Source organism: Lathyrus oleraceus, chromosome 5, assembly GCF_024323335.1.
Source record: "Lathyrus oleraceus cultivar Zhongwan6 chromosome 5, CAAS_Psat_ZW6_1.0, whole genome shotgun sequence".
Taxonomy (NCBI): domain Eukaryota; kingdom Viridiplantae; phylum Streptophyta; class Magnoliopsida; order Fabales; family Fabaceae; genus Lathyrus; species Lathyrus oleraceus.
Window position 1 is genome coordinate 167572198 of NC_066583.1, and position 22987 is coordinate 167595184.

The window sequence follows — 22987 nt, forward strand, 5'->3', positions numbered from 1 at the left end:
ACTTGTATTTGTTTCTGTTACCACCTCCTTGAGATATCCGTTGTCATCATCAAAAAGAGGGTGATGAAACTCTTGAAACTAAGAGGTTTAAAATGACCATTGTTGAGTGTTGGAAAATTTTCACCAAAATTGACCCTGATGCTAATGACGTTGACAAAGCAAAGTGCAATGTTTGTGAAAAGGTGTTTAGGGCGGACGATAAGAATCATGGGACCACAACACTAAATCGTCATATGAATAGATGCCCAAAAATCAAATTTGTTGAAGACTTGTTAAAGTTCTATTATAAATCGTTCAAAAACATCTTTTGTCGATCTTTTGATAATGATTAAAATCTTTATAAATTATATAATAAATCAATTTGTAAAAAAAGGCTTGATACGTTGACGGGTTAGTAAATAAAATAATCTCGACTTTTGAACTCAAACGCATAAGTTAAACCGTTCCGCTTTCGAACGAGCTTAAATATGACAGACTGCCTCCTAGCCACCCATAAGTGACACATATCACCATGTTTTAAATCTTGTCAATTACCCAAACAATTGTAACATCTCATTCTACAAATTCTTTTTCTAATAACAAAAAAAATACACAATATACCTTAGTAAATTAAAAAAAAAAAAAAAAAAAAATGTTATAGAGGAAGGTTATCAAATGGCGGGAAGGATCGGGCCAAGAAGATTTGGCGGGAAACAGAAAACCTACAAAGCTGCTGCACAGAACTTAACCGCTACGAACTCCGATATCCATTTTCATTTCCTTTTCCATTTTCCACTCTCAAGTTACAACTCACTGATTCACAATGGTTGGCCCACAATACGATTTACTCGCGAACCCACTCGGCGTCGTCAGATCCACCTTCGACACTGCCATAGCCTCCGGTTCCGATCCCACCACTCTAAACGGCCGCGACTGGGGCGCCATCAATCTCTTCCGCCACTTTCTCTCCGACCAATCACAACTCTCTCAGGTAACCTTCACTTTCTTCTCTTCCAACATTAAACCCTAATTATTTACTTTTGACTAAACCCTATGATCTATTAGGTTCCGCTTCTCACCCCAGCTACAATCAAATACGTCAAGCCCAATACTCTTGTTCGATTCCGTGGGATGATTCAGGACATGCTGGGAAACGAATTTTATGTTGGCACTTTTAAGGTAGCTTTTTTTTTAATCTTTATTGTTCTAATTGCTTGCTTAATTGGAGATTGATTTTGGGTATGTGAATGTATATTGAAGGATGGTTCCGTGTGGAGGACTAACAAGTTTTCAGATATTTCTCAATATCCTATTCCATCTGGTTCCTCTGTTGATAACCAGATCTGGGAACGTCGATTGCTTTACTGTGTTCCGGTGAGTTTTTCATTTGTTGTTGCTCTCGATTTCTAGGTTTTTTCTTGTGCCACTTTGGATTTTTTTCCCAAGGTTTAACATTTATTTATGCTTAGATTCCGGGATTGAGTCCGTGGGCAGAATCTACACCAGAAACAGATGCTAATCTATCTATGGATTGTACATCTGATCAAAGAGAAAAAAGGAGGAGAGGAGATGATGAGTCATCCGACATGCATGTATTTTCATGCTAACCCTGCCTTTCATATTTAATTGGGAGTTTTTTATTCAACTTTCTTACTGACTGTCATTTACAGGTTGAGAATGACGAGGTTGTTGAGGGCTCTCCTAATACTAAAAGAATGGTATGAATGACTCTCATCCAACTCCAATTATGTGTTAACAATTTGATTGATAGGATAGAATCATCCAAGAATTATCTTTTTGGATATATTGTTTAGATTTCTTAGAAATTATGTTAATTTTTCAATTTCAGTTTCGCCGACTTTTCATTTTCAATATTCTATTTAGTTTAACAAGTTATGATAAGCAGTTTATTTAGTGTGTGTTTGGATTGGCGTGTTGAGAGAATTGATTTGTGTTTGGATACAATAATATAAAAGTGATTGTTATCAATTAATGTTGTATGGGTAGTTTTTAAATAATAAAGAAAAGAAGTAATTGATGAAAATTAAAGAGGGTAAATGAGGAGAATTAAAAGGAGTTGTAACAAATAAAATATGATAAATGTAAAATTGATTCTACTAAACTCAAAAGCTAGTAATTGTAGCTTCTAAGAGAACTTCTTTTGGAGGAGGAGAATTGATTTTGGAAAAATACCCATGCAAGAAAAAAAATCATTTTTCAAGTTGAAGTGGAATAGAAGTGCTTTTGGGGCTTGTAGAAGCCAATCCAAACATGCACTTAGTATTCTACTCAGTTTACAAGTTCCAATTTATGAAATCATGAGCTGTTTATTTAGTATTCTATTCAGTTTGCAACTTGAATGTTATGATTTATACTGAATAACTGTCTGATAATAGATCTAGTAGTATTTTTTCCAGTTAATTGTTTAAATATGCTTACTAGTTGATTAATATTTTGTAACTACTTCCATGTACTGGAGTAGTTAGCTATTTCAGTTTGGTAATTGGTTCAACCTTCTATTTTTGCTTTTTAAAGAATTGGTCTTACTATTTCTTTTACAGAGAGAAGGCGAAGGCGAACGCTCTTCCCTTGCCTCTCAATCTCAGGGTGCTGTACCTGACATTGCTGGCTCATGTACGAGTTTAATGTCTGGTCTCAATGGCAACTCAACTAGTTGTATTGTGAAAGTAAGGTTTATTTCATCAGGTTTCAGAATGTTATGATACATTAGATTAACTTTTTTTATTTAATTTGATGGAATTATAGCATATCTATTTCCTCATTTACCTCTGGTACTATGCCAGATATATGATACGCCAGAGTCTGAACTGAGACTGAATGACATTTTTGAGTTTGTGGGTATCCTTACATCTGATCTAGAGATTCAGGACGACTGTGAAGATAGGGATTTATTGAATGACTTTAGTGAAGATCCATTGCATAATTTCCCACCTAACAAGGTATGTATATATCATTCCCCCAGAGGGTACTTGGTCAATGTGAATAGTAAGAGGTTTGCACGTGGCTGTTCCAATTAAATTTGCCATAAAATAAGTTTAAATATGCAGTTGTATAATGTTCCCATGTCATCTCAGCATCTGGTTTTTAAATTTTAACAGGCTTGTTTGCAATTTTCTCTTCTATGTTGCAGGTACCACGGCTTCATTGTCTTATTCACAGGAAACTTTCGATTCTGGACTTCCTTCAGCATACACCTATTATAGAGGTACAAACCCAAATGGATTTTTCATGACTAATGTGTTTTTGCAATTATCATCTTGAATTGGGATAGTTCTTAAGTTAAAACACCTTGATAAAGAATGCATGTGCTTGATTTCACAGCCAAAACCTGACTTGGTCAAAGGTATCAGGGAGTCTTTGCTAAAACATCTATCAGCTGTTCTAGGCAATGATGATGTAGCTGCTCATTTCATGTTGTTACATCTCCTATCCAAGGTATGCAGTTCTTAATAGATCACCCTCTTCTATCTTTTCAAGCATTGTAAATAATTTGGGTATTGTTTGTCTCATGTTTCCCTTTTCTAGACACCATCACAGTTCCTTCCCCCTCCACTCTTGATAGTGTTTGTATATGATTAATTTGCTTTTGACCAGGTGCAAGCCAGGGTAGATGCTCTTGCTGTTGGAAAGTTTTCAGTAAATTTTACTTGTTTTAGCAAAGAAATTGCGTCTATATTTGGAAAGCAACTAAACCTTGCCATCAAAAACCTCGTGCCTTTCACACATTGCATACCCCTTACAGTGGAATACTTGAACACTGCATCTCTTGCTCCTAAAAAGAATTATGATAAAAATAGGTAAGTGTTCATTTTGATAATCTTTCTGATCACAGACTTCTTACTAGTAGCATACAGATATATTTACAAGTTTTATTGTCAATGCTCCAGACTAGAAACTGGAGTCTTGCAACTAGCTGAAGGTTCTCATTTAATTGTTGATGAGACACAATTAGAAGCCGGAACTCTCAATTCTGTAGGTGTAGAGAATGCCAGTTTGCTGAAAAATTTAATGGAGATGCAAAAGGTAATCTTTTTGCATGGTCATGTGTTCAATTATGCTGTGAATTTTCATTCTGGAGATAAATTTCTGCACTATGAATATTGTTTCATGTAAAAAAACACTATTTTCCATTTTCTGTTAATTGCTTGTATTTATTTTCAAAGATGGTGATGACATCCTCTATGATTTCAGGTGGATTATGATTTCAAGTACTATAAAATGGAAATGGCAACTGATGTCCAACTGCTAGTTTTGTCTGAGGGGAAATCAAATATCTTGCCAGCTGATGTAATTGTACCTATCCGGCCTTCTGCAACCAATTGCTCAGAAGCTGTGTCAGCAGAAACTTGGGAAGCTTGGAGGTGGTATTTAGGCACTGTTAGACAATTGCCACACTGTATGGAATCAGGAATGGAGAAGGTATGAGTGGTGCTAATATCAGTTTTATTAAACAAGGTTCATTAGGATAGAACTAAACCAGTTAAAGATCAGGTACTTACATGTAACAAAATATTAATGAACTGAAGTTTTTAGATATGATTTTTACATTATCCACTGCAATCTATAAGTATCTTAGTTAGTACTCAATTATTTACAACAGATTCTAGGGGACTCTAATTCCATCATTATTATTTGGAAACACAATTTTTCTTAACAGAGACAATTCAAACATACTTAATCTTTATGATGAGAACATATAATAAGCCTTTTCCCTGTTATGGGTGTTTCCAGATGGTAGAAAGTGATTTAGTTGACGCAATACAAGCAGATAGGAGCTTGAGTATCCAAGATTTTAGCAGGTATAGTGAGTGACTAAATATGTATGGTAGTATTTTGCTCTTAGCATATCTTTACCTATTTTTTTTATCTGAACAGGTGGTTAACAATGGGCCGCCTCATGTCTTTGAGCTATGGTGAGACCAGCATGTCACTAGAACATTGGCAAATGGCCAAGGAATTGGAGAGACTCCGCAGAGAGAGGTTAAAGTGAAATGGCCAAGGAATACAAGGTTACCATTGACGCCTTAATTTCTTTTGTAAATTCATGGAAATGAATGCTAGTCCTATTACGCAGCAATATGAAGTTATGAATGAGGGTTACTAAGAATCAAATAGTTGATTCCATAAGTTCTGCATTTGGTGAAAGCAATATGATGCCATTTCACTTTGGAAATGAATAATCAACAAGAGTCCATCTAATTATTTTTAGCAAATTTTAGTTCTCCAAATATTTCTCAGAAAGCCCCTAATTTCTGTAAGACCTGTATCTCTAAAGATATTTAATATTAAAATATTTTATTATTATTTAGCATAAAATATTTTAATCTTATCGTGTATGAGGCTGTTTTTACTATTTTAAATAATTCTTTGCTATCTAATTATTTTATTTAATTAGTTGGTTTTTGTTTAATTAGTTGGTGAAATTTAAATATTATTAAAAATTAAAAGTTGAGAGAGTACTTTTATTTTATTTTATGAGTTGGTGGAATAAATAATTTTTGTCTTTAGTAATTATAGAAATAAGATATTTTTGTTTTATTTCATTTATTCATAATTATAGTAAAGATGAACTCATTATGTTAAAAATCTTACTTTAATGATAATGTTATAGGAAATTATATTTGATCTCTTGTTAGAATATCAAATTTTAGAGTTTTAAATTTATAAATTTATTTTGATATTTGTGGTTGGAATTAAATGATAAATGAAATATATGTATATATATTATATATTAAAAGTGAAGAGAAATGTTTTCTTATTATTTTTATTTAATTGATTAATAGAAGAAAATCTTATATATTTAATAGATGATATTGAATTAAAACAAGTTATATCTTATTTTATTTTAAGATGATTTTATTTAATACATAACTAGTAGAAATTATTTAAATAATTATATAACTATTTAAGTTGAATATGGAAATATAACTTATTATTTAGATTGATCTATTCAACTTAAGAGATGTGGACTTGGTGAATTTGTTAGGTCTTTACTCTTACACACACAAATCCAAAAGGAAAAAAAATTGACCTAATTCATTTTGTTTTTTTCTCCTCACTAGTAACACCTAACCGCCGTCGCCTCTTTCTCGTCACATTTTTTGGCCAATACCACCTCCCAACAGAAAAACCAATACCATATTCGAACTACTCATTTCTATTTTTGGTTCGAACAACTTCGTCGTCGGCCAACATTTTCCCTCTCCACGGTAAGGACCTTCGACCACCATACTTTATGCTCTCTCCACTTTCTTTCACGGTTCCTTCTTTCATGTACGAAGATCTTCACTTTTCATTTGTTTTTGCATTTTTTTGACACTACCATGGTAGAACCATCGCGTCAGAGCTCTGATGACCACCATGGTCGTGTTTGCTTGGAAAGGATGAATTCATTAGGCATATCAACCAAGGGACACTTGGATTCTAGAACGAGAAACATAAGATATGACTAGGATGAAAAGTAGATGTACATATCGTATAATTCTTATGGACCCTTGGAGTAAGGACCTGTTGGATAGAAGTTTTACCGACAAAGGGAAGGGAACTTCCTCATACTGATTATAACGAAACTAATAGTTAGATATTATAGAATAAAACCATATAATACATAATTGTTCTGAAGAGAGAATTGATATATAATTATATTTGATGTAAATACTAGTATTATATATTATGTTTTTTGGTATCAGTAAGTGATGTTGATGAATCTTTGTTTTGTTTGTGATTATTATTATTATGTGTGGTTGTTATGTGAATCGATTACGATTGGAGATCGGTGATTATGCGAAATAAATTTTAAGATGATGGCAGTATTTGCCTAAGTGTCAGAATTTGCATTTGCATCATCATGACATGGCATGTGCATTTCGGTATGGTGTCCTAGTGGAGCGTTATCTTTCCCATTATTATGGGATGAATTTTGTGTGGTGCCTTAGTGGCAGATTAATTATACCCGAATCATTTAGATTTAGGACCATGCATATTCACATCACACATAAAGATATTTGTGAAATAAGGATTTTTATGGATTTGATTTCACTTAGACTGTTATGTTTTGTATGATTTATTATGTTTTATTATGTAAGTTGTTAAGTATAAAACAAATATAAAACAATTCCACATGTGCGTCGTTATCATTTGATGATAGTGAGGGTGAGAAGGCTCTTGGGTTGGATTGTTGCTTTGATGTTATTGAAAATCAAGTTGAAGAAAAGGGCAAAAGAGGTAGGATAAAACTTGCAGTAAGGAAGCACAAGCATACTCAATAGAAAGTACTAATTGGTGTTGATAATGTAGAGTCATCTAGTGGTGTGGATAACGAGATGGACATTAAATATGCTAGTGATGAGCTTGGTAGTAGTGACCTTGATGCTTCTGATGGAGATAAGGAACCAAAATATCCAAGGTTTAAGATGCAGGATTTGGACAAGAATTACAAATTCAAAGTGGGACTGAAGTTTGTATCACTTGAAGAATTTAAAGATGCAATAACTGAATGGTCAGTATTAAATGGGAGACAGATAAAGTAGGTGAAAAATGACAAAGTTAGAGTAAGGGTAATTTGCAAGGGAAAATGTGAGTTTTTAGCACTTGTAAGTAAAGTTACGAATAAACACACGCATATAATGAAGAAATGGGTTGAAACACACACGTGTGGTAGGGTATTGAATAATAGTTCTGCCACTTCCAAGTGGGTTGCTAAAACTGTGGTGGCTAGGATGACATCTTCAGATGGTGTTAAGATTCGTGATATTATCTCTGAGATTAGGAGTAAATTTTCTATTGGTATAACTATGAGCAGGGCATGGAAGGCCAAACAAATTGCTAAATCTCTGATTGAAGGTGATGCAGTGAAACTATAGAACCTTTTGTGGAGATACTCTGCAAATTTAAGGAGAGTCAATTATGGGAACACTTGTAAAATTAATCTGACAAGGATTGGACCAACAATACAACCAAGGTTTGGTAGCTTTTATTTTTGCTTAGATGGACTTAAAAAGAGCTTCACAACATATTGTAGGCCCTTCATTGGAGTTGATGTATGTCATCTTAAGATTAAGTATGAAATGACTCTTCTTATGGCACTTGGTAGAGATTCAAATGACCAATACTATCCCATAGATTATGTTGTATGTGAAACTGAAACAAAGGAGTCACGAAGGTTGTTTCTTACCTTGCTTTTGGAGGACATTGGTCAAGAAAGGATGCGGGTTTTCATCTATGACCAATAAAAGGTACTTTCACAACTATAATGTTTTTTTGATCTCATCCCTAACTCTATAATATGTTTTGGTTTTCATCCATAACTATGTTAATTGTTTTTGATTTTCATCCCTAACTTTGTAGGGTTCGATACATGTCTTTGAAGAATGTTTGAGAGGGTAGAATACATACTTTGTCTTAGGCATTTATATACCAATTTCAAAAAGAAGTTTGGTGGAGGGACACAAATCAGAGACTTAATGATGGAAGCTGCAAAAGCCAATATATATATATATATATATATATAATATATATAATATATATATATATATAATATATATTATATATATATATCATGTCTTGGGATGCTAAGATGAAAGAATTGATGAAGCTCAATGTGAAGGCTTGGGAGTGGCTGTCATGCATACCTACCAAAGCATGGTGTAAGCATACATTTTCTTTTTATCCTATATGTGATATTATTGTGAATAATGTATCTGAGGCATTTAATAACAATATATTAGTGGCAAAAGATAAACCAATATTAACTATGTGTGAATGGATAAGAAACTATCTCACGAATAGGAATGTCGGCTTAAAGAGAAAGGATTGATAGATGGAATCCTAGGATAATGCCTAGATCTAGACTTAGGTTGGATAAGGATGTGAAACATGCAGGGAATTGGATTCCTAATTGGTCTGATGACACATTATGGCAAGTTGAACATACCCATACCAAGAATAGTTTCATTGTGGACACTTCATAGAAAACATGCACATGTAACTTTTAGGAACTAATGGGCATTCCTTGTAGACATGCAGTAGTTGCATTAGGTTTTAGGAACCAATGCCCCAAAATTTTTGTTGATGACTATTATTCCAAAGATACTTATGAGAAATTCTATGGTTATAATGTAAGTCCTATTAATGGACAAGACATGTGGCCGGAGGTTGACATGGAAGAGATGTTGCCTCCATCATATAAAAGAGGATCTGGATGACCAAATAAGCCGAGGAGGTAGGAACATGATGAAGATACTAATAAGGTAAGGACACAAACCAGTTATTGTTGCACAAGATGTGGTGTACATGGCCATAATGCAAGAAGTTGTACAAGTCAAGTAGTCAACCCTGAATCTAAAAAAAGAAAGGTATTGAACTTGTTTTAACTTTGAATATGTTATTAATGTCATTGATATGTTATTAATGTTCTGATTTGTTTGCCCAGAGAAAGCCAAAGAAAACAACAACAGGACAAGGACAACCAAGAGAACAAACTCAATCAAAAGCTCAAACTGCAACACAAGAACAAACTCAGCCTACTAAAGCTTAGACTACAACACAGGAACAACCACAACCTAATGAAACTCAAATTGATGTTAACCCTGAGTTTGAAATGCTTGCTGCAAATCTTGCAGCAATATTTGAGGTAACTCAAACACAACCAAATCTTGTTGTTAATGGACCTGTTGCATCTGCACAAAGTCAACCAAATCATAGTGCACCAGTTACATCAGCTCAGAGTGCACCTGTTACATCTTCACAAACTGATGATGTACCTGACTATATTTTGAGTGCACCTATTTCAATAACTGATGATGTACCTGTTGCACCTGTTTCTACCACTCCAAGAGTTCTTAAACCAGTTGAGTTTATTATACCATTTAATAATGATTTGGAATTATTCTATTGATGTATTGGACCTCTAATAGTCTATATTTTACAGAACAAGAAGAGAAACAAACCACAAGTTGCAAGGAAATTAGAGTTAAGGAGAAGTGACAGGATAATGGTCCTAAGATGCAAAAACCTGAAAGGAGAAGGAAGTAATCAATCACAACCTATGAATATGGAAAAGGGTCCATAAGCATCTTGTTATGGTGTATTTTGATGCATTTTGGCTATGTTTGGTGTGTCTTTATGGTGTTTTGAGACAAAAGTCTATGTACTTTGGCTTTATGCAATTCTGAGACATATAACTGTTGGTGTAAGCCCTAGAGGCCAATACTTTTGGTACTTGTATCGAATTATTTATTAATAATAAAAGGCATTTTCTTTATTATGGTTGATTAATAAAGTCCCTAGAATAGATAGTCCGTTTAATGTATTAAGTGTGACTTAATCATGAGAACACATTAAACATAAGGGCACTGTTCTTAAAGTATCCGTAGTCGAGCTTTAATGTGAAGTGGGATAACATTAAAGCATTAAGACTATTATGTTTGTAGACTGATGATCACATCTCATAGATCATGGATAAAGAGTTATCAAGTCTTAAACATAGGTATGAATATTAGGAGTAATATTTATACCGGATTGACCCGCTATGAGAATACTATATAGAAAGTTATGCAAAGTGTCATAAGTTATTCTCATGGTGATAATAGTGTATACCACTCTTCGACCTGAAACCACTATGGATCCTAGATGTAGAGTCGAGTGCTTTATTGCTGATCCAACATTGTCCGTAACTGGATAACCATAAAGACAGTTGATGGGTACTCCACGAAGCATGCTGAGGGACATGAGTGTCCTAGATGGAATTTGCCAATCCTGCGTAACAGGATAAATGTCTATGGGCCCAATATTGAACTGGACAAGGGTGACACGGTCTATACCTTGTGTTCAATATAGACATAAGGGCAAAGGGGTAATTATACACATAATTATTATCACAGGAGGTTTTGTCAGATCACATGATATTTTCGTGACTTGGGTAGCAGTGATGTGTTGCTAGATACCGCTCACTGTTTATTATGTTAAATGCGTGATTTAATATAATTTCCAACGCCGCGAAAACCTATAGGGTCACACACAAAGGACGGATTGATGAGAGATAGAATAATTAAGGAACATCGTAAGGTACGGTGCACTTAAGTGGAATACGAAATATGGTAAGGTACCAAATACTTAAGTGATTTTGGCATATTATGAGATATGGGCCAAAATGCACTTAAGTGGGCTTTTTAGCTTGAAGCCCACACAAGTGGTTCTATAAATAGAACCCCTTGGGTAGAAGCATTGTTACTCCACTCCACTCCACTCCACTCAGACTGAAATTCAAGTAGAGACTTGGAATTTTGTTTCCCTCTTTCTCTCACTCAAAGCCTTCATTCATAACAGCTAGCACTGCGATTGAAGGAATCCGTTCGTGTGGACTGAGTAGAGACGTTGTCATCGTTCAACGTTCGTGATCGCCCCGTGGATCTATATCAAAGGTTTTGATCATTTATCAGAGATCTGCACCAAAGGTTTGAATCGCCACAAGAGGTAACGATTCTATCACTGATCATGCCCATTCGTAAGGATCACTAAATGGAGAATTTTTTTAAATTCCGCTGCGCCTTGGATGGCAATTCTCCAACAGTGGTATCAGAGCCACTTACGAAACCATGAATCTGATATTTGTTTTTGTTCTGTAATAATATGATTAAAGATAGAATGAATCAAAGGTTAAATTGAGATCGATCAAGTTACATATATGTGATATATGTAATCCTGATGCAAAATACATTATATATGATATAGTGTTCTCGTTTCGTTCATTCAAATCCTCGATGATTGTTTTCCTTTGAGCGATCAATGGTCGTTTGCTTCTTGATCCGACATTAGTATGGTGAAGCAATGACGTATTGATCAATCATACTGAATTAACAATCGAGATGTGTTTGACGGTCTCAAATTGGTGCATCAGGGTTAGTGACGACACAAGGGTTGTGTTGTCAGAGAGTTATGCGATTGGGGTTTGACTGCACAAGAGTTGTGCGTTCTAAACACTTTTCCGAACAGTGTTAACCGGTTAACGCGTATGGTTAACCGGTTAACGAGAAACTGAATACAACCTTCTAAACATTTTTGGAACAGTGTTAACCGGTTAACGCATATGGTTAACCGGTTAACGGAATGCGAAATAAAATTTTTGAGATTTTCAAACAGTGTTAACCGGTTAACGCATTTGGTTAACCGGTTAACACAAGGCGGAAAACAGTTTTCCAAGACATTTTCAAACAGTGTTAACCGGTTAACGCATATGGTTAACCGGTTAACGCAAGGCAGAAAAGAATTTTCTAAAAGTTTTCAAACAGTGTTAACCGGTTAACGCATATGGTTAACCGGTTAACGCAAGGAAAAATTCACTCGTTCGGCTAGAAAAAGTGCTTTGAAGTATCAAGTGTTGATACGAAAAACGACGTCAATTTTAAATGAATTGTTCATTAAAATTTTCGAGCAGGGGCGCTGCCCCCTTGACCCCTGTCCGCTGAACGGTCAGCGGAACCATCGTCCGCTGACCGGGCAGCGGAACACCCGTTCCCGCTGTCCGGGCAGCGGACCCCCGGCTAACTCTGCGTAGTGTGATCGGTCGTCGAAATTTAATTTGATTTTAATTAATTAAAGGAATTAATAATAATAATAATAAAGTGTTTATTATTGTCTTGTGGTGATCGGTTATGGCCTTAGTTTTCCTTTGTTTTTTTTGGGTTTTTAAATACGACCTGCGTGTCGTGCCTCTCTCTTAATCTCCCAAATGTAACTTCTTTTCTCATCTCACTCCCTCGTATGTAAAACGAGTTTCTTTCATGTAATGTAATGATATGAAGAAAGCAAAGAAGTTAGTGCCAAAGGAGGACAACCTTGAAGATCTTGCTTGGAGAAGCTTAGATCATTGTAGGTTAGCTTAGGTTCTCTCATTGGCTTGGGAGAACAATTGCGCTAGGGGCCATAACTGTTTCATTATGTATGTATGTATGTTGATGCATGTGAATGTATGTTGATGCATGTGAGAGACGGTTTATATGATAAACAAGCCGGTGAGATCAGAAAAATTGCAATTCTTTCAAATTAAATATTAAGTTTATGCTTTCCAAGTTTTAACACTCATCAAGACTAGTAATGGATAATGTAGGTTTCGCCTACGCGAGGTGCATGATCTATATATTAGTAAGGTGCGATGGGATAATTGTAATATCCAACTGTTAAAACAATGGGTCAAACTTAACTAAACAAATTATGAGAATATTATATATGTTTGCTTTCCAAGTTTTAGCACTCATCAAGACTGGTATCGAATAATGTAGGTTTCGCCTACGCGAGGTGCATGTTTTGTATTAGTTAAGGTGCGATGGGATAATTGTAATATCCAACTGCTAAAACGATGAGTCAAACTTGATTATAATTTTCTTATATATGTTTAGAAGCAAGAGTTGGGAATAATCCATATGATGGATTGGAATAAGGAGTTATTCACCCAACTGTAATTTTCGAGAGTTGTATGAGATACAATTGGAAGGAGTTCCTACCTAAATAACCTAGTTTTGTGTAATCCGCCTACGCGGACTTAGAACGAAGTGAAATATGGATCTCGACCCACTAGAAAATCTTCCAACGGGATTTTCCGAATCAAATGATGAGGGTCATTTGTTTTGAATAAAATAGTGGGAGCATGTTTAATTAAAGGCCTAATTAAATATGTCAATGATACTTATATTTTCATTAATCCTTGTGTAGATTACCATGACAGCAAACACCTCTAACAACATCTTGCGATCAATCCTTGATAAGGAAAAATTGTCTGGGACAAATTTTCTGGATTGGTACCGAGACATGAGGATTGTCCTCAAACATGATAAAGGGAAAGGCAAGGAAGTTGCCAAACCCAAACCCACTAGTGTTGCTTTGAAGCCTAGTGGAAGCATAGAAAAGGAAGGCACCTGCTTCCATTGCGGTAAGACCGCACACTGAAAGAGGAACTGCCCAAAGTACCTGGAAGATAGGAAGAATGGAGTAGAGACTCCAACTTCAGGTATTTTTGTTATTGAAATTAATTTATGTACTTCTGCATCATGGGTATTAGATACTGGATGCGGTTCTCACATTTGTACAAATGTGCATGGACTGAAAAGGAGTAGAAAATTGGCAAAAGGTGAAGTCGACCTACGAGTTGGTAATGGAGCAAAGGTTGCTGCCTTAGCTGTAGGAACTTATGAATTGACTTTACCTAGTGGTTTAATAATTCAGTTAGAGAACTGTTATTATGTACCAGCAATTAGCAGGAATATTATTTCCGTTTCTTGTTTGGACAAGTTCGGTTTTTCATTCATAATAAAGAACAATTGTTGTTCAATTTATTTGAATGATATATTCTATGCAACTGCACAAATGAACAATGGACTATATGTCATTGATCTTGAAATGCCTATTTATAACATTAATACTAAAAGGATGAAACCTAATGAGTTAAATCCAACTTACCTTTGGCATTGTCGATTAGGCCACATAAATGAGAAACGTATTTCCAAACTCCATAAAGATGGACTGTTGGACTCTTTTGATTATGAATCATATGAGACATGCAGATCTTGTTTAATTGGAAAGATGACAAAGTCTCCATTCACAGGAAAAGGTGAAAGAGCTAATGATCTTTTGGGCCTCATACATACCGATGTATGTGGTCCACTGAACATATCAGCCAGAGGAGGTTTTCAGTACTTCATCACATTCACTGATGATTTCAGTAGATATGGTTATGTGTATTTAATGAAACACAAATCAGAGTCCTTTGAAAAGTTCAAAGAATTCAAGAATGAAGTACAAAACCAACTAGGTAAGAATATTAAAGCTCTTCGATCAGATCGAGGTGGTGAATATTTAAGCTTAGAGTTTGATGACCATCTGAAAGAGTGTGGGATCCTATCCCAACTCACTCCTCCTGGAACACCCCAATGGAATGGTGTGTCTGAGAGAAGAAATCGAACCCTGTTGGACATGGTCCGATCCATGATGAGTCAAGCCGATCTTCCAAACTCCTTTTGGGGACATGCGCTGTTGACCGCAGCTTACACACTTAACCGTGTTCCATCCAAAAAGGTTGATAAGACACCATATGAGATATGGAGTGGTAAGAGACCACATATGTCTTACATGAAGATTTGGGGTTGCGAAGTTTATGTGAAACGACAAATTTCAACTAAGCTTGCGTCCAAATCTGACAAATGCTTATTTGTGGGTTATCCTAAAGAAACAAGAGGATATTATTTCTACAATCCTTCTAAGGGCAAAGTGTTTGTCGCTCGAACTTGAGTTTTCCTAGAAAGGGATTTTATTTCCAAAGGAATCAGTGGGAGGAAAGTAGAACTTGAAGAAATTCAAGAATCACAAAGTATCGATACACCTATGGAGGAATTAGAGCAGGAGACACAAGTAGTTGTGTAAGAGCAACCTGCTCAAGTAGAACAAGACCAGCGTAGGTCAGGCAGGATACGTCACCTACCTGAGATATATGGATATCTGATCTAGGTGATGTATTACTCATGGATCAAGATGAGCCTGTGACCTATTCATGGAATCTTTGTTTTGATGAAACAATAAAACTGTATGGATTCATCAAGAACGAAGATGAGCCTTGTGTCTACAAGAAGGTTAGTGGGAGCATGATCGTATTCCTGGTATTATATGTAGGTGACATATTACTCATTGGAATCGATATCCCTACCCTGCAACAAGTAAAGTCTTGGTTGGGGAAATGCTTTTCTATGAAGGACCTAGGTGAAACAGCCTATATATTAGGAATCAGAATCTATAGAGATAGATCACAAAACTGCTTGGCCTAAGTCAGAGTACATACATAGATAAAGTGCTGAGACGCTTTAATATGAATGATTCCAGTCTGGTTATGTGTTTTGCTTAAATGGTGGCACTGTGAGCTTGAAAAGTTCAACGCAAGATGCAGTTGCTGATTCTACAACTGAGGCCGAGTATATTGCTGCCTTAAGTGCAGCAAAGGAAGCTGTTTGGATCAATAAACTTGGCATAGTCCCTAGCATTGTGGATCCCATTGGTCTCTATTATGATAACAATGGTGTTATCGCACAAACTAAGGAGCCTAGATCTCACCAACGATCCAAACACATACTTAGGCATTGTGCGAAAATATGTAAAGTACCTACACTTGACAATATAGTTGACCCACTGACAAAGCCTCTTGCGCAGCAGAAGCATGATGGCCATACTGGATCAATGGGCATACGGGGTATGCCTGATTGGCTCTAGTGCTAGTGGGAGATTGTTGGTGTAAGCCCTAAAGGCCAATACTTTTGGTACTTGTATCGAATTATTTATTAATAATAAAAGGCATTTTCTTTATTATGGTTGATTAATAAAGTCCCTAGAATAGATAGTCCGCTTAATGTATTAAGTGTGACTTAATCATGAGAACACATTAAACATAAGGGCACTGTTCTTAAAGTATCCGTAGTCGAGCTTTAATGTGAAGTGGGATAACATTAAAGCATTAAGACTATTATGTTTGTAGACTGATGATCACATCTCATGGATCATGGATAAAGAGTTATCAAGTCTTAAACATAGGTATGAATATTAGGAGTAATATTTATACCGGATTGACCCGCTATGAGAATACTATATAGAAAGTTATGCAAAGTGTCATAAGTTATTCTCATGGTGATAATAGTGTATACCACTCTTCGACCTGAAACCACTATGGATCCTAGATGTAGAGTCGAGTGCTTTATTGCTGATCCAACGTTGTCCGTAACTGGATAACCATAAAGACAGTTGATGGGTACTCCACGAAGCATGCTGAGGGACATGAGTGTCCTAGATGGAATTTGCCAATCCTGCGTAACAGGATAAATGTCTATGGGCCCAATATTGAACTGGACAAGGGTGACACGGTCTATACCTTGTGTTCAATATAGACATAAGGGCAAAGGGGTAATTATACACATAATTATTATCACAGGAGGTTTTGTCAGATCACATGACATTTTCGTGACTTGGGTAGCAGTGATGTGTTGCTAGATACCGCTCACTGTTTATTATGTTAAATACGTGATTTAATATAATTGCCAACGCCGCGAAAACCTATAGGGTCACACACAAAGGACGGATTAATGAGAGATAGAATAATTAAGGAACATCGTAAGGTACGGTGCACTTAAGTGGAATACGAAATATGGTAAGGTACCAAATACTTAAGTGATTTTGGCATATTATGAGATATGGGCCAAAATGCACTTAAGTGGGCTTTTTAGCTTGAAGCCCACACAAGTGGTTCTATAAATAGAACCCCTTGGGTAGAAGCATTGTTACTCCACTCCACTCCACTCCACTCAGACTGAAATTCAAGTAGAGACTTGGAATTTTGTTTCCCTCTTTCTCTCACTCAAAGCCTTCATTCATAACAGCTAGCACTGCGATTGAAGGAATCCGTTCGTGTGGACTGAGTAGAGACGTTGTCATCGTTCAACGTTCGTGATCGCCCCGTGGATCTGTATCAAAGGTTTTGATCATTTATCAGAGATCTGCACCAAAGGTTTGAATCGCCACAAGAGGTAACGATTCTATCACTGATCATGCCCATTCGTAAGGATCACTAAATGGAGAATTTTTTTAAATTCCGCTGCGCCTTGGATGGCAATTCTCCAACAATAACATCATTATGGTTTATGTATGGTGTGTCTTTGCTATACTTTGAGACAAAATTATATGCCTTTTGACTTTATGTAATTCTGATACATCTTTATGGTCTATGTATTGTGTGTATTTGTTGTATTTTGAGACAACTTTATATGCCTTTATGTTCTACAATATTAAGTAAACGCATCAAATACAGGGATGACATACAAACACATCATTAACAAACAGGGATGTAATATAAAAAGCTATAAACATATAGGGAGGAAAATAAAAAATTTCATAGGTTTTGATTCATTCAATCATTAAGTCTTACAGGGATGAAATTCAATAACTACCCTTCTTCTAGGGACTAAAAAAAAATTACAGACACCATAAACATGAAAATCACTACCATTTATGATAAGCAAAGAACATACACCATGAAAGAGTCAACAAAAGCTTAAACATTGTGGTCTTCTTCCTTTCGTTTTACAACTTCAATTTCATCTTCTCTTTTTTCCTAACTTCAAGATCTTTAATGATGCAACCTAACTCCTGAACTACCTCTGAGAAATTGCATTCAACTTACTTTTTGTGTTCAGTTGATGTGTTGCGTTCAAGTTCATCATCCCATATGAATAGCTTGCAACCTAATCCCGAATTAAAACACTTCCAGAATCTTCTTTTAGGATTTTCAGTTGAATTTGAGATGAACATCCTCATTGCTTTATTGCAACCACAAACTGAGATTCGAGACTCAGAGAAATTACCTACAGATGATGTTGCCATGGTTGAATCCGCACTAGAATTTGAAGATTTGAAGAGAGGAAGAAGAGAAGAAGAAGCGACAAAGAAGAGAATCAAAATGGTGTCCTTTTTGGATTTAGTCCTCCTTTTCAAGGCCCATCCACTAGGTTTTCCACGTATTAACCACATAAAATTATAAATGAACTCCGCGTGTGCGCCGTTAGCCAAGTCAAATTTTTTTAAACAAAATTTTAATCCCAGGGACTAACGCCAACACAAAAGTGAGATATAGGGTCTCAGACAAAAAAAAAATACATGGACCAATTTTAAAAACTCGCTAACTTACAGGGACCAATAAACTATTTCAATAATTTTTATTTAATTATGTCAGTTGTAAACTAAGATACCAATCTTTCCATTTAAAATATATATGAACCTAACTTCTTATGGTAATAAACCATTAATCAGAGCCATCTCATTAACTTTCTCTCTCAACATGAATAATCAACAAGAGTCCCTCTAATTATTTTTAGCAAATTTTAGTACTCCAAATATTTCTCAGAATACCCCAAATTTCCAAGTTAAAATGGACATTTTATAATTTCTATGACCCTTTTACTCCATCATTGCTTGGGATGTTTATTGGTTCGGACAAATCCGAACTAAACCAAAATTCAAACCAAACCATAGTATTTAGATCATACATTTTTTAATTTGGATAAAAACCGAACCAAACCAATGAAACCAGATGTTAATTGGTTCGGGTAACAAATTAAAAAAATTCTATCTTCGAGCCCGTTTATCCGAATCAACCTTATTAGTTCATATAATTTAAATGATTATTATTATGAAAACTAGTATAAGATATGACTAGGGATGACAATCGGTAGACTATGGGTAGGACACTACAATACCCGTCCCAATACCCGCATTTTGAAAAAAATCACTGTACCAAAGTCCTTACCTGCGTGGGCACCAATGTTTGTACCCGTACCCATATTCTATGAGTATCTAAGTATCCATACCCATATCCGTTTACCCGCATATAATATAAATATATTATGTTTTAAGTTTAGTAATTTAGTGGAATTACAGTGAGACATGTTATTGTCAAATTGTGAAATTTTAAGTTATAATATGATTATATAAAATTAATTATATTTTTGGAGTTGAGTAATTCAGTGGAATTACATCGAGGCCTTTTATTGGAGAATTATAGTTTAAGAGTGGAACCACACATGGCTATCCCGGGCCAGGATACAGAAAGTCTCTACAAAAGTAGCTCGTGTATGGTTGAAACGAGGTTGAAGACCAACCCAATTGAAGAACTTGAAACACGAGAGAATTTTATTATTGTAGCCGTCGTGACAGAGGACACGAAGAACAAAAGGTTCAGATAGAGGAAACTAAAGGGAGGAAAGAGAAGATAAGAAATCTTAACCGGTTGAGAGAATCTGGTAGATTCGAATGAGGAAAGGGTCTTTGGAATGGTGGTGGATTTGAAACCATGTTTTAAAGGTGGAAAAGATGTCGTTTTGGGTGATGGAAAATGAAGGTGTTATTGATGAAGAAAGTGATGCATAATGTGTGTTAGGATAGTAAAACAAAGTTATTAGACTAGCCTAGTGGCCAAACCTGTACACAGGCAGGGAACCTGTGTTCAAATCTTACCTTTCGACAAAATTGTTGGATTGTTTTAGATTTTAAAATTTATAAAAAAATCGCCACGTCAAAGATTCTGATGACTAGGTCTCATTAAGAGGAGCTTGATCTAGTACTAGTAAATCTTATGTGATGTCCATAATAAAATGGTTAGTAATTGAAGAAATAATAATAAGTGGTCATGGTTTATAAAAAATAACATGCATGACATCAGTTGCAAACACAATTGTGAGGAGAACAACAAGAGAAAGGATAACATGAAGAATATACCTCAGAACACAAGAGATATGTACAATGTGGTGAATGAAAATCCTAATAAGAAGCAAAGTTATCATAGTCACAATAAATAGAAAGTTCATATTAGATCAAATAATAACTATAAAGAAGATATCAAAAACCATGAGGATACTCACATAAGCAGGAAAGACATAAAAGCTTCTAGATGAAGAGGTATTAATGCTGATAATAAGGATAAGAGGATCATTGCAAACCTAACAAAAAATATCCAAAGAAAAAAAAAGTTAGTCGAAATACTACCAACAATAAAGATCATATGAACTTGCAAGAGGTAAAAAGGAATAGTGATACAAATAAAAACAAAGATAATAATCCGGAGCATACCATCATTAGAGAAGAAACTGATGAGTATCAAAACCATGAGTAGATACACAAAGGAAAAGGCACAATTAGATACAATCATATGCATGAAGTTGCTCATATTAGGAGTAGAGAAATAAATAAGGATACTCACAAGGATAGAAATATGGAAAACAAAAACAATAAAAAATCCTCTAAATTTCAAGTTGATTGCAAAAGTGAAGTTGAAACTTAAAAAAAAACTTGTAAGGACACTCAAGAAAAAAATGTCAACAAAAATACTATAAGCTTAATAGATACTTACAAAAGGAAAGGAGGTCAGAAGAATAACGAAGAAGACAATGAAGATCCTGCTCAAAATCCTAGAGCTTATGATACGACCAAAACAGTGATGAAGACGTCTATAACAATAGATTTACTATCCACACTAACGCGAAATTAGAATTTAGAAGTTAAGGGAGAATGGAATCTTAGAGCAATTGTGAAAGACAAAAGTAAAACAGTGATGGCAGAGGTAACATGGAACCAAAGAGGTTATTAGGATCGTTCATTGGTTCGGGCAAATTCGAACAAAAAATCAGAATCTAAACCAAACCATGGTGTTTGGATTGAGAATTTTTTTAGTTCGGACCAAACTGATGTAATTTGGTTCAAGCAACAAATTTCCAAAATTCTACCCGCGAGCCCGTCTATCAGAACCAACCAAATTAATTAGTACTATAATTTATATCATCATTATCATGGTTACTAGTATAAGGTATTCAACTTCAACAAGAAAAAAATGAAACACCATTTGTGACATTCACAACCTATATGGAGAAATGCAAAAATTAGGGGTTTTATATTATTATGAAAAATTAGTTCATCTAAAATAAATATTTTTTAAAAATATTTTTGCAATTTGGCTAAGTTTGGGTTTTATTGAAAAAATGAGCAAATCCAATCCAAATCAATCCATATATTTTTTAGGGAATTTCTTAATGCATCCTATATGTTACTTACGCGTCATGTAAACATACTAAAATGCCCCATAGATTTCAGAGATGCATCTCCGGACGCACCCAATACACACATAGCCAAGGTCATTCTGAGTGACGCCATAGAATTTGGGATTTTTTAGCTAGAGATGCATCTCCAGAATCTTTCCATAGATGCATTTCTGTAACTTATGCGCAACAATATCAGAGGGAGAAACCAAAAGCTTGTAATTTGCAAAATAAAATTACCATTCATAATATAAAATCAACATTACATAGATGATTTCAACATAAAATATAACATTACACTTCAATATCTAGGTGGTTCAACATCTTCAAAATATTTTTGACTGATCTTGAAATCATCGCTTCCAACTCGGGCAAAACTTTTATTTCAAAATGGAAAAATATATTCCACATAGCCCTTAAATCTGCATCTGTCTTGAGCTCAAAGTTGATGAACTCAATCTTACCTCCATTGTCAATCGGCGATGAACGGTACTCGAACTTCACAACTTTTCAACTGTCTCTGTAAGGTAGGAGATTATGGACTTTATATTTCAGATATGCAAGAGAGGTGTACTTGTTGAGCCTAAACTTTTTCCCGGGTGTCGCGCTGGAGAATGAGACATTTGCGACATATCAAATGATGTTTATTTGTGACATTTGATACATTTTCAGTTTGTGTAAAATAAAACACAAGATCACCTTAGTTTATAGAAGCTGTAGAAAATTATGGATCTCACAAAATCAAGCATGCTGACTACGGAGATATATATCCGGTTCCGTATCCTATTATCTTGTTCTGGAGATACATCTCCGGAACCTCTCATGAACATGTAGAAAACAAAACCTACATGATGACTTTGTTTGGAAAATGAACAAATGTTTTGCCAAAGATAAAATTGTATTAAAATATTAAGAAATTGAATATATTACACTTCATCAATATTGATACACAATTACATACACTTATTGTACGACTAAACATGAAATTAAAACGAATTCAAACATTTGTCGTCGGCTAAATCTATGGGTGATACCCCCTTTTGACTTTTATGCATTTGATTCTCTTTCAATGTTGCTCAATTTCTCGAACTCTTGCATCCTTTCCACAAAATGGTCTGGCCAAGTCTCGACATTGGTTGTTGAATGAGTCGTCAACTCCAGTGATGTAAGAGGTATATGGCATCCCGGTGTCAAGTAAACTTGAACAAAATACTGTGATTTTGAAAGCCACCAAATACACATAATACGATCATTTGGATTTGAGGTGAGGCGGTACGCAGTGGGAAAAAGGTTTTTGAAAAATTGTATCGTGTAAGATCAACACATAATCTATTGTACACACATGCTATGAGGTGACCCATTTCAGAGAAGCACATCCA

At 35.2% G+C, this 22987-nt stretch overlaps 1 protein-coding gene across 1 annotated transcript; it reads left to right on the forward strand.

The window, feature by feature from the left end:
- Positions 1-687: 687 nt before the first annotated feature.
- LOC127080754 (mini-chromosome maintenance complex-binding protein) lies at positions 688-5378 on the forward strand. Its single transcript, XM_051021058.1, has 14 exons — positions 688-970; positions 1045-1158; positions 1240-1353; positions 1449-1571; positions 1650-1697; positions 2541-2666; positions 2784-2939; positions 3131-3205; positions 3322-3435; positions 3595-3797; positions 3888-4023; positions 4192-4419; positions 4732-4799; positions 4876-5378. Exons 1-14 carry the CDS (start codon positions 803-805, stop codon positions 4988-4990), a joined length of 1788 nt encoding a protein of 595 aa, XP_050877015.1. The 5' UTR covers positions 688-802; the 3' UTR covers positions 4991-5378.
- Positions 5379-22987: the final 17609 nt, after the last annotated feature.